Source organism: Esox lucius, chromosome 21, assembly GCF_011004845.1.
Source record: "Esox lucius isolate fEsoLuc1 chromosome 21, fEsoLuc1.pri, whole genome shotgun sequence".
Taxonomy (NCBI): Eukaryota; Metazoa; Chordata; class Actinopteri; order Esociformes; family Esocidae; genus Esox; species Esox lucius.
This window is the reverse complement of record NC_047589.1, coordinates 16,330,763-16,343,410: the sequence shown is the minus strand read 5'-3', so window position 1 is coordinate 16,343,410 and position 12,648 is coordinate 16,330,763. Positions and strand designations below refer to the sequence as shown.

The 12,648-nt window shown below is 39.6% G+C and overlaps 1 protein-coding gene across 1 annotated transcript in view; it reads right to left on the bottom strand.

The window, feature by feature from the left end:
• cnbd1 (cyclic nucleotide binding domain containing 1) overlaps window positions 1–12,648 on the bottom strand; it is a 65,705-nt gene that overhangs the window by 23,210 nt on the left and 29,847 nt on the right. The window contains exon 5 of the mRNA XM_010906019.5: window positions 1,621–1,766. Within this exon, the coding sequence (XP_010904321.5) occupies window positions 1,621–1,766 (146 nt within the window). The remainder of the gene's footprint in view (window positions 1–1,620; window positions 1,767–12,648) is intronic.

The window sequence follows — 12,648 nt, the reverse complement described above, 5'->3', positions numbered from 1 at the left end:
CCTGCACAGTCCTCCAGTACTGATTCAGAAATAAATACATTGACACCGGTGCACTTAAAAAAAAATAGAATATTTATTCTAAAATAAATTGAAATTTTAAAGAACTGGTCACCACAGCTTGTTATTGGATTTTCAACATTGCAGAACCAGATACATTTTTTGTATTCTGTGCTTATTAAGCTTAAGTCTTTGCAGCAAAGTGCTGTAATTCTTCAAAGTTTGAGGGTTGCCTGCCTACAACTGCTGTTTTCAGCACTTGCCATAGATTATGAATATGTTTCATATCTGGACTATTTATTGGCCACGTTAAAACAGTCCAGCATCTCTCCATAAGTATTTCTGGTGCTCTTTGATGTATGTATGAGGCCCTTGTCCAGCTGGGAGACCTATAGCCTTAAATATAGACCCAGTGATGGATACTGGGAAGAAGATTGGAAACTAAAACAAATTATGCTGATAAAATGCTAATTTTGTGATGACTTGCATATGGTTAAGGGCCCCAATACCAGAACCTGCAAAGCAAAAACACAGAATCATTAAATCTCCCGAAAATTTTATTTTCATTGAATGCTTAATTTAGTTGTCAGTAAACCCAGCACTGATCTATATTGCTAAAGAGCTCACATTTTATTTCATTGATCCTCAATTAAAAAAAAAAGTAAATTAGGCCTTCTTGTGTCTCTTTTAGCACTGGAGATATCCTATATTTACAAACAACCAAATTAATTATTCAAAGAAATATATAAGTTATGCCCAACCATAACAAGTAATGGAGATTTGTTAATGCTACGGGGTTGCGTTGCTGCCTGTTACCGGGAACCAGGAATTAAAGCAAGACATAATAATATCAGCATATTATTAAGGTGTTTTGGAGTGCAATGGACAGTTTAAGAACAAAGGCTGGAATCTTCTGGTACAAAAGGTGTACAGAATCCCATTCAAAACCTGTAGCAAGAGCTAGAAACAACAGTTGTTGGAGAGTATCCCTCATTGACTAATGTGAGCAATTTGCTCCTGAAAAGTATTTAAAATTGCCAGTAGAATTGTACATAAAACTCATTGATATCAGTTACAGTATCTTGGCCAAAGGCAGTGGCACCGTGTACTAGATATGGGTTGTATACAATTTTATTATCTCAATTAACCTCGTAAAATTCATAAAAGGTTGTTAAAAAATTCTAACAAATATCTACTAATTGCTTTTGGTGGAAGGGTGTGTGTATAAATATATATATACATACACACACACACAGCTACGGAAAAAATTAAGAGACCACTGCACCTTTTCTTTCCTTTCCAAAAAAGTTGAAAAGGAAGGTTTTGAGTGAGGAGCAGAAGGGTTAAAATTAAGAGACCACTGCAAATTGAACGCTTCTGATCCTCACTCAAACCTTTCCTTTTCAACTATATTTCCAGCTCCGGAGGAAATTGAGACCACTGCACCTTTTTCTTTTAATTTAAACCTTTCTGGTTCTCAGTCAAAACCTTCCTTTTCGACTTTTTTATATTATAAATGTGTGTCTGTAGGCCATAAATCTGAGACAAAAACAACATCTTTACATTGCTCTGTAAGAGCCTTTCTGGGCTCAAAATACAAAAAGGAAATGGTATGCGTCTCACTGATCTGTTCTTTGTCCCATGTCTCTATGATGGCGATGGTACTGATCTGCCAGAGCTCCTCCCTGGATAGGTGGGCTGTGAGACATGGGACCATCTTCAGCATCTTATGGATGGACTGGTGCTCCAACTGGGACCGCTCTATTGGGCTGAAAAATAAAAAACGTGCACGCACACACACACACACACACAAATGTTATGTGAAGAACTCTGCACTCGTCCAGTCATGATATGAGGATGTTATGTCAACTTGCACCATCCTCAGTTTCCACAAGGTGTTTATTTTCTAAATTCTGCTTCTGTGTGTGAGTACACCTATTTTGCATAATATCTGACCGTATTATGTCAGTTGTATAGCACTACAGGTTTATGAACTTATAACACATTCTACAGTAGCCTTGCAAATTATCCCACCCTGTTAGCCTATGTTAGTTCATTGTTAGCGCCTTTATTTATTGTAAATTACCAGCTAATACCACAGTGTTCAGATAATGTGTAGTTCAGTTTTCCCTTCTGTTTCTCTGCATTAAAGATAGTATGTAGGCTTCCATTATTTGCAATAGCAGCAAGCTGTTGTCTGAAAATAATCGATACATCGATTTCTTACAGTACTCTGGGGAAAGCATTCTAACCCCTTCACTTTTCCACTTTTTGTTGTGGTATAGATTTTATTTACAATTAATTATTTATTTTTGCCATCGATTTACACACATTACTCCATGAGGACATCTTAGAAATCTTTGGCAATTTACTGCAAAAAAACCCTGAAATATCTCATGCACGTAAGTATTTAGACCCTTTGCCATGACAGTCCAAATTTATGTCAGATGCATCCTGTGCCCTTTGATCATCCTAAAGATGTCTCTAGTACTTGACTGTATTCTACGTGCAGCAATTGACTGGACATGATTTAGAAAGGCTAAAACATATGTATAATGACCCACATTTCACAGTGACTGTTAGAGTAAAAACCAAGATTTCTTTGAAATCCAAAGAATTCTAAGTATAACTGTGTTGAGGTATACATCTTAGGAAAGTCATTAAACAAATTATAAAGCACGGAAATTTCATCGGAGCACAATGAGATCCATCATTGTGAAACTGAAGAAGTTCTGACCCACCAAGTCTAAGGCCTTAAATATTCTCTTTCTTTTCACCTGGCAAACACCTGTCATGGTTGTGGGTAGGCAGGACACCAGGCGCAGAGCTGAAGTACATCCTTAATTGTAATAAAAATGATAACAACAAAAGGAGAGACACCAACCAAAACTGTTGCACGTAGCACAACTGCTGAACTAAAATAAGATGCAGGGCAGGTGCCTTTAACTAGGGATAATCAAAACAGCAGCGCAGAGATGCCTATAGGCACCTCTGCAGTCAGGCCCTGAATGTAATCCCCAGGTGCATAGAGATGCCTCGAGGCCTCATTTCTATGGTGAAAAATAGTAGTGGAAGCATCATGCTATGGGGTTACTTCTCAGCAGCAAGGACTGGGAGAATGGTCAGGATTGAAATTAGAATGAATGGTGCAAAATATAGAGGGTTCCTGGAGAAAAACTGTTCAAAAGCAGGATCTCAGAAAATGGCAGACATTTTAGCATAACAACATCCTAAAGCACACAGCCAAGACAACACTGGAGTACTTTTCTTTCCTTTCTACAATGTTTAGTGTAAATGTAGACCAATTAGGAATTTCACAATTAATGCCATTACATTTAATACTGTATGGCTCATTATAATTGATACAGGGATGTTGTCCACCACTTCCAGCCTATTCAGGGATGTCAACCATTCTTTCATTACAGACCCACTATTGCACTTTCCTGCCGCCTAGTGGATTAGTTCATATTTACATAAATAGATGCACAATGTTTAAGCCTATTACATTTATATTTCTGACACTTTTTATTCATAAATTGTTTACCATTACTTCTGTTTACATTCTTTATCATTAGTAATGTTTACCATTAGTTCTCTATAAATATTTCTTATAATACTTTCCTTTATGTGAATGCATATTTCCTCTTAGTACATCTATGTTATTATGCCTGTGGTGACTCATTGTAAAATTCACATATAGTATTGTAATTTATTTCTCTACTGAGGAAACCACGTGCCTACTCCATACGATTATATTACATTCATGTCTACATTTGGATTGAAGACTTTACAGTTAATCATCAGCATGCTGCGTCTTTTTGACAAAAGACACAGGGGCTACGGTACTTTTAGTTCCTCACTGAGTATCCAACATCACTCAAAAAACAATAAACAAATGCAGTACATTTGTGCATGTGTTTAGTGATACAGAGGGATGACATTGATGACAGGGCCATTATAACGCTGATCTCAAGAAAAGGTCAGATCCATCAAATAAAATTACCAATTTTTTTTATTCTTTAGATGGGTGCTATTTTGGTGTGACAACCTGCAATGACTCACCTGCACTTTTAGTCATACAACACAAAACCTATTGAACTATCAAACTGCTAAAGCACAAAAGGATCAGGCAGAATAGAGGCTGACAGTACGGGAAAATTACCGCACATTCTGACACCAAAATGTGAAAGGATAACAATTTGAGATTCCTTATCTTTTAAAAGCTTAAACCACTTAACCTGACACTTTTAGAAGAGTAATATCAGAATAATGACCAAGGAAAAAAATGAAATGTGACTGGCCAGTCAGTCAATGGTGTAAAGCACATTTTATTCATTTCAACCCTTCCAGCATCCTGGGGGAGTATCATCTTTGATACTAACGCCAGACTTCTGCTGAGTTCTGGTAAATACCAGCAGCCTATTTCATGGTTCAGCTGGGATGTGCTAATAATTCTAAACACATCATCTAAATCAGTGCATATTATGCGCACACTGTACATGATATACTCAGTATACAAGTTAGCCCATGGGAAATAAGATGGGAATATGGATATCTTTTTCCATTTCCTCCCTACAGGCCTAGATCGATGCTATTGCAGCTGTGTAAGGGAGAAATATTAATTAACATGGACGGGCGGTGGTGTGATCCACTATTTCATCAGGATAAATAAATAATTTGCAACAAATGACGCAATTCCAAAACTGCATGCTGGAAGTGTTGCTGTGTTACAAGACCTCAAGCTTGTTTCTACCTATCTTTGTAAAGTAAATTATGCCTTATCCTTATGATTCATTATGTTTATTAGGATCTCAATAAGTTCTTCCACATGCTGCTGTTTCTGTTTTTTGGATCCACATAAAACATGAGACATACAGGTCAGCTATATACCGGAGTTATATACCATAAATTAAGTTACATTCAAATTGTATGTCTAAGAGTAGTTTTGTCTATGACCTGAATCCATGTCACAATACAACTACCATGCAATTATTTCCCTCTCCCACTGAGAGTAAATGCTATTGAGAGTAACTACTAATTCCGCTCCACCCTGCCCTCTCATTTCCTGGAAAGCTTCCTGTGACTCCTTCATGACTTCTAACCCAAAAGCAGTCACTTCCTGTCTGCCTGACCCATGACCAATCTATAGTTTGCCATTAAAATTATTTTTTAATTACCACTTCCTCCCTTCCATACAATTATTCAGATAAGGCCCATTAGAGACTCCCACAGCATTGAATAACATTCAGCATTTGTGTTGTTATATAGTATTAAAGCACATGTGCTGCGATTTATTTGTGAGTGAACCATTACAAAGTTTGCGTATAAAGTATATGCAACAATTGCCTGAACCTGTGCATTTCCATTGATGAAATACACATAGCAACATGATAAAACACTTGTTTCAAGTGGATGAATAGTTTCCATCACCCATTTTGCCAAATTGTGCATTACCAACGCAACAACAGTCAGTATGCCCTTGTGACCTGAATCAGTAGCCCTGAAACGTTAGTGTGTATAGAAGGCAAGGGTTCATTATTATTGTCACACTCAAATAAATTCCATCGATCCATGCATTAGTAACTTGCCTCATGTAGGCCAAGAGATCTGGAACTACTTGATCATGAAATTTCAATTTGCAATGGAAAGCAATTCAGACATTATTGAAAACCAAGACAAGACAATAATTAAACAACATACCGTTCTTGAACTAAGTGAGGGGCTTATTTGATGTCACCAAACAGGTTAATTCCCAAAAATGTCAAATTTGAGGGATCATGGTCACTCTGGAACAGAAATGTTTTTCACATCCCCCTCTTATTAATTCCTGACCTTCCAGTGACATTTCCATATTGTGGCATTAATCATAAATTGTCCAATGATAATAGTAATTGCTATCTAATCCCTTTCCATACGTTTCTAATTAACTTGAGGAAGGTTTATCATTAGAAGGACAGAGAACGACTTGAATAAAGTGTGTGAAAAAGTCATTTCTGCAAACGTCAAAGGTTTGTAGCCTCTGACACACACACACACATACCCATGTGCAAACACACAGAGCGAGGAGCTGAGCAGACAGAAAGTTATGGTTGTGTAAACAGGGTGGCAAATGTGCAGAACGTGGGGTTGGGGTCTGAAGCTGTTTGTGTGTGTGTGTTGTGTGTGAAAGAGGGGGCTGCTGGTTTCAATGTACCAACAGTGTGGCTGAGAGAAGTGATGCTAGCCTCCTGCAAAGTTCATGCACCGGAGGGTTTGTGGCTCAGAGAACCGCATGGAGGAAAACAGTGAGAAAGCAAAAGAGAAAAGGAGAAAGAGAGAGAGAGAGAGAAAGATGCTGCGCTCAGCTCAGTTGAGTTTAGCTCAGCTCATGCCTGAAGGGATGCTGCTGACACAGTCCATCCGCCTGCTTCACTCACTTCTCTCTCTCTTTTTCTCGTCTTTCTAAGTCTATATCAAAAAGTCAAGGGGTATTCACATTTCAACAGGTACGTTTACTGAGAACACATTCTCTTGCAACAACAACATGGAGAATAGTTACAGGGTGCAGAAGGTGGACGGGTAAGCACATGTTTCATCCATCAGCAATGGAGCACCCCAAGGATGCAAGCTCTTACTCATTCTCTACCAACTCTTACCCATTCTCTACCAACTCTTTCCCATTCTATACCAACTCTTACCCATTCTCTACCAACTCTTACCCATTCTCTACCAACTCTTTCCCATTCTCTACCAACTCTTTCCCATTCTATACCAACTCTTACCCATTCTCTACCAACTCTTTCCCATTTTCTACCAATTCATACCCATTCTCTACCAACTCCACAAGAACTGTACCTCCAATGATGTTATCAGTCCAGCTAGTTCAGCTTTGCAGAAGATTTCCTTGCTTGGTCTCGTCATCAAAAGTGTACAGTCCAGAGCTAGAACTTACCACAGACAGAACTGCAGGAAATGCAGCTTCGTCTTCAACTGAATTAGGCCATACAGTACATGACTCCAGAGCAAAGAAGCAAGCAACACCCTCAACACCCTATTTAAAGATTAGTCTTAAAATGTCTACACCAGCAGGCGGAAAGCCATCAATTTATACACAAAATACCCCATAATGACAAAATAAGAACACTTTCAAGCAATTTGAAACTCCAAATAAAGCTCAGATGTATCCTGTGTCTTTTGATCATCCTTCACATGTCTCTACAACTTGACTGGAGTTCATCTGTGCCAAATTCCATAGATTTGCATGATTTAGAGAGGCACACATCTGTTTATATAAGGTCACACAACTCACAGTGAATGTCAGAGCAAAACCCAAGACATGAAGTGAAAGGAACTCTTCAAAGACCTTGAGAATTGTTTGCCACTATATCATGAAGGCCTGAAGGATGGAGTGCTGCAGAGATGGTTGTCCTCACTGCAAAGAAACTGTAAGAGTGGCCATTGGGTCTCTGACCAAGAACAAAACTTTGGTTACTTAGTTTGGCTGGGTGACAAGTTTAACCTTATAAACTATGACTTTCCGAAGCCTAAGAGAGTTTCTTGGATTTAAAAGCTTGTTTTATCTCTCACATGCAGTGTGAAGTGTGGGACTTAGTATTGACAGGTGTGTGCCTTTCTAAATCATGTTCAATCAATTTAATTTGCAACCAGTGTATTCCAATCAAGTTCTAGAGACATGTAAATGACAGAGACAGAGGACAGAGGACAAATCTGAGCTCAATTTGGAGAGTTATGAAAAAGAATAATTATGTGCATTTTGTATACACTCACCTAAAGGATTATAAGGAACACCATACTAATACTGTGTTTGACACCCTTTCGTCTTCAGAACTGCCTTAATTCTACGTGGCATTGATTCAACAAGGTGCTGAAAGCATTCTTTAGAAATGTTGGCCCATATTGATAGGATAGCATCTTACAGTTCATGGAGATTTGTGGGATGCATATCCAGGGCAAGAAGCTCCCGTTCCACCACATCCCAAAGATGCTCTATTGGGTTGAGATCTGGTGACTGTGGGGGCCATTTCAGTACAATGAACCCATCAGAGGATGGGTACATGGTGGTCATAAAGGGATGGACATGGTCAGAAACAATGCTCAGGTAGGCCGTGGCATTTAAACGATGCCCAATTGGCACTAAGGGGCCTAAAGTGTGCCAAGAAAACATCCCCCACACCATTACACCACCACCACCAGCCTGCACAGTGGTAACAAGGCATGATGGATACATGTTCTCATTCTGTTTACGCCAAATTCTGACTCTACCATCTGAATGTCTCAACAGAAATCGAGACTCATCAGACCAGGCAACATTCTTCCAGTCTTCAACTGTCCAATTTTGGTGCAAATTGTAGCCACTTTTTCCTATTTGTAGTGGAGATGAGTGGTACCCGGTGGGGTCTTCTGCTGTTGTAGCCCATCCGCCTCAAGGTTGTGCGTGTTGTGGCTTCACAAATGCTTTGCTGCATACCTTGGTTGTAACAAGTGGTTATTTCAGTCAAAGTTGCTCTTCTATCAGCTTGAATCAGTCGGCCCATTCTCCTCTGACCTCTAGCATCAACAAGGCATTTTCGCCCACAGGACTGCCGCATACTGGATGTTTTTCCCTTTTCACACCATTCTTTGTAAACCTTAGAAATGGTTGTGCGTGAAAATCCCAGGAAATTAGCAGATTGTGAAATACTCAGACCGGCCCGCCTGGCACCAACAACCATGCCATGCTCAAAATTGCTTAAATCACCTTTCTTTCCCATTCTGACATTCAGTTTGGAGTTCAGGAGATTGTCTTGACCAGGACTACACCCCTAAATGCATTGAAGCAACTGCCATGTGATTGGTTGATTAGATAATTGCATTAATGAGAAATTGAACAGGTGTTCCTAATAATCCTTTGGTGAATGTATAACAATACATTGGCATGAAATTCTAAAAACCTGTCTCTGCTTTTTTACAACGAGCTGGGATTGGAGGCAGAAAATTTATAATTAAATCAATTATTAATTAATTCGATAACATAACAAAACCGTGGATAGAGTGAAAGAGTCTGAATACTTTCCAAAGGCACTGTATATCAGTCTGTTCATTCAACATTATTATTTTATTCTGAGTCTATTCTAACAGCCTAAGCAGAGCATTTCCAATTTCCAACTGCTTTTAAGGAGAAACACATATCAATAATATGAATATTAATTGTCTTAAGGAATTTCAGAAGAGAACATCCTGGCCTGCAATCACTCTGGCTCATATCCTTTCACCATGCCATCATGAAGACCAGAGGAGATTCCCTTTAGATCACTTTTGGTTTTAACTCATCTCCTTTTAAGTCTTGCAGACAAGAGGCTGCGAGGAGAGGACAAGGGAGGAGAGAAGAGGAGGTGCTTTTTGTCACCTCACAAATAACTGTAATCGGACTTATCTAGAACCTCCTACAGCCTGCACTGGCCTCTCCAGCACTATCTTATCGCCCTACCAAATACCTTTCTTTCGTCTCGCCTATCTCCAGAGGACGCTTGGGTAAAATTGCCACTAAAGCAGACCCAGCCAGTGACATAAATCACGGTAAGAGAGGATGATAAGAGCTATCTGTCTGGAAGTAAGAGCCACAAAGCACTTTTCTTCAGATGGCTGGCTGAAGGGGAAAAAAGAAGCAAAAGAAGCTGGCTAGCTAACTTAATGCAAATTCAGAGTCACTTTAAGATAACAGCTTTAAGATAACAGGGGCAAACGAGGGGGGGGGGGCTAATCAATCGAATCAGAAAGACTTAAATCAAAGTTCCGGTGGCCTCTACTGTCTCTATTTCTTTATTTTTTTCATATTTCATTTTTATTTCCAAAATGGGGTGGAGGACATAAAAAAAATTAATAATACACTTCCCATAAACAACAGGATAAAGAACATAGACTGTGTTGGGGACCACTGTGACATGCTACATGAAGCTGTTTATATCTATATCAGGGATGTCTCATCCCAGTAGCTCATCAATCTGGGAGTGAAGGAGACAAGGGGGCCTTAAAACTCTCTGTCAGTGTGTAATTCATTGTGAAGGGGAAGAAAGACCAAAGACGGATGTACGTGCCCTCTCCACTGTACTTAAAGGATTTGTCATTAAGAAATGTTCGGTATTGCATCAGCCACTGATAGTCATTCCAAGGCTCAGCAGTATAGCAGGAGATATAGAGAAGGGCCAGCCAGCCCAACCATCTAACACTGGACATGATTAAAAGTAGATGGACCCTGCTGCCTCCTGTTATGGTTAACAGACTGAGCTTGAAGAAACTGTCAGAAAAGTATAAATGTATGTATGTATGTGTGAATGTCTGTGTGTGTGTGTGTGTGTGTGTGTGTGTGTGTGTGTGTGTGTGTGTGTGTGTGTGTGTGTGTGTGCAAAAGAGAGACATCCAGAATAATTTTTGTTTTTGTTCGTTCAGGTTTCCCTTCAACTCCAACCCAAAAGCAGCTGTCTGAGAGAGATGGAACTGAATGGAGGCCAGGGCAGACAGCTGGATCTGAGGTTATGTCCCTCAATATGCCAGAAAGACATTGGGGGATTGGGATTTTGCTAACTGGGCAAACTAGAGTAAATCTTTTTCACTTGTAATAACAAATGCAAAGATTTTGCAATAAGTGACAGTCCAAAAAGGACAGACTGTATATTCTCCCAAAATATTGCTTAACCCACCCTAATAAAAATGTCTATCAAACTATATGCTCCAAGCCAGAGCCCAGTAGGAGTGACATTTGTCTTGTTATCATTTCAGAAACAGGCCAATATTCATAACTGAGTTCTGGACCAAACATTAACATCGCAGCATCAACACTAACTCCAACATGCCTCAACATCTCGGTGACGAGTGGTTAGTGTTATCTACTGACTGGAGTGACATGAAAACTCAGGGAGACGGGTCCAATAACCCAACCCAGCGTGGAGAACCATCCCACGCCTGTCTGTAGTTAGACTTCCCTCACACTTCAGCAAAACACAACTGTACTGTACTACTCCCTTCTCATCATATTTAGATGGTCTCCACAGACAGATGGACTGCTGCTAAAGAGTTCATGCACTTGCCTTCTGAAATGACGCTCTGCCTTTGATGACCTTCCACTGTGTCAGGAAAACACATTTACCTTTGTGGCGATCAGTTCCACAGGGTGAGTCACTGACAGACTTTCACACACCAGACAGACTAGACAGGAACTTTCCCTTTTTCTCTTCAGTGACTCCCTTTGCCTCGGCTCTGTTGATGTTTCCACAACAAGACGGGCGCCTGCATGATATTTATGTTCCTAAGCCCTTTTCCACTGCTGGCAGAGTGTCCGACAAATTGAAGAAAGATCAGAAAGTAATCTACAGGGGCGGCGTATTTCAAGTAATTTCCTTTGCTGTGGTTATAGGTAGGAGATGGGTTTATCACCAGTGGTGGTGGGAGCGCGCTCCAGGCACCTGTCTAATATCAGAAGCTGATGCAAAGGTCCAGTGGACATAGTCACTTAATCATTAATATTGAGGCATGAACAGTGCTAGCTTGGGACCGGATGCAGGCACACACACACTCACGTATGTGTGTACGAACACATAACGCATGCCCAACACACACACATGCACGCACACAGGCACACACATAAGCATTCACAGATACACACTTCACTCTGTCCCGTTCCAAACAGATGCAGTGAATCATCATGACAACTTCATATAACAGCCAGTCCATCCACACCACCTGGCAAAATACTGTTCTGTAGCAATACTAAATATCACTTGGAGTGAAACATCGACATGGGGTCTGTTGCATGAGATGAGGCATTGTTAGTCTGCTGGCGTCAAAGCATCCCACTACATCCAATCCATCTGCTCAGTAACTGCAATGTAAATTACACTTCCACATCTCAAATAGTACCCCATTCAGGTGTACTGATGCTGTACAGAGTGACGGCACTACAAAAACAACTTTTAGTTGTCAGCTTTTATTCTTTGTACTGTACTGTAAAATTGTTCAGTGGTCCGCTTTGAATGATAAAACTGTTCTAGTAAATATGTTTCTATTGACTTGTCAGATTTGGTTTATTACATTCACTGTATAACACGTTTCAGTTGTCAGCTCAGATTACTTACCATGACTACTGTAAAAAGTTTCAGTCGTCAGCTCAGATTTTTTACAATGACTGTGCTATAAAACGTGAATCAGCAGTCAGCTCTGATTACTTACCCTGACAACCATAAAACATGTTTCAGTTGTCAGCTCTGATTACTTACGACTGTACTATAAAACATGTTACAGTTGTCCCTTCTGATTTTCTTTACACTGACAAAACTGTACAAAAGTTTTCAGTTCTGCTATGATAGATTTACAATGAATGCACTTTACATTTGTGATTGATCAGCTTTAAAACATTTTAACATGACCGTTCTGTATAAAATATTTCAATTTTCTGATTTGATTGATTTGCATTCAACCCACGTTAGGATCTGGATGTTACACAGATATAATAACTAAGCCATTTAGTCATAAGGGAAAGACATCATGCAGTCCCACCCAAAAAACAGAAGCTGTATTCGGTTTTTGTGCCATACTTGCAATCTGTGAAAACCTTTTGCAACAATATTGTAAAAAGATCCTGATTGTGATATTATGTTGTTTTACCTACTGTACATTAAT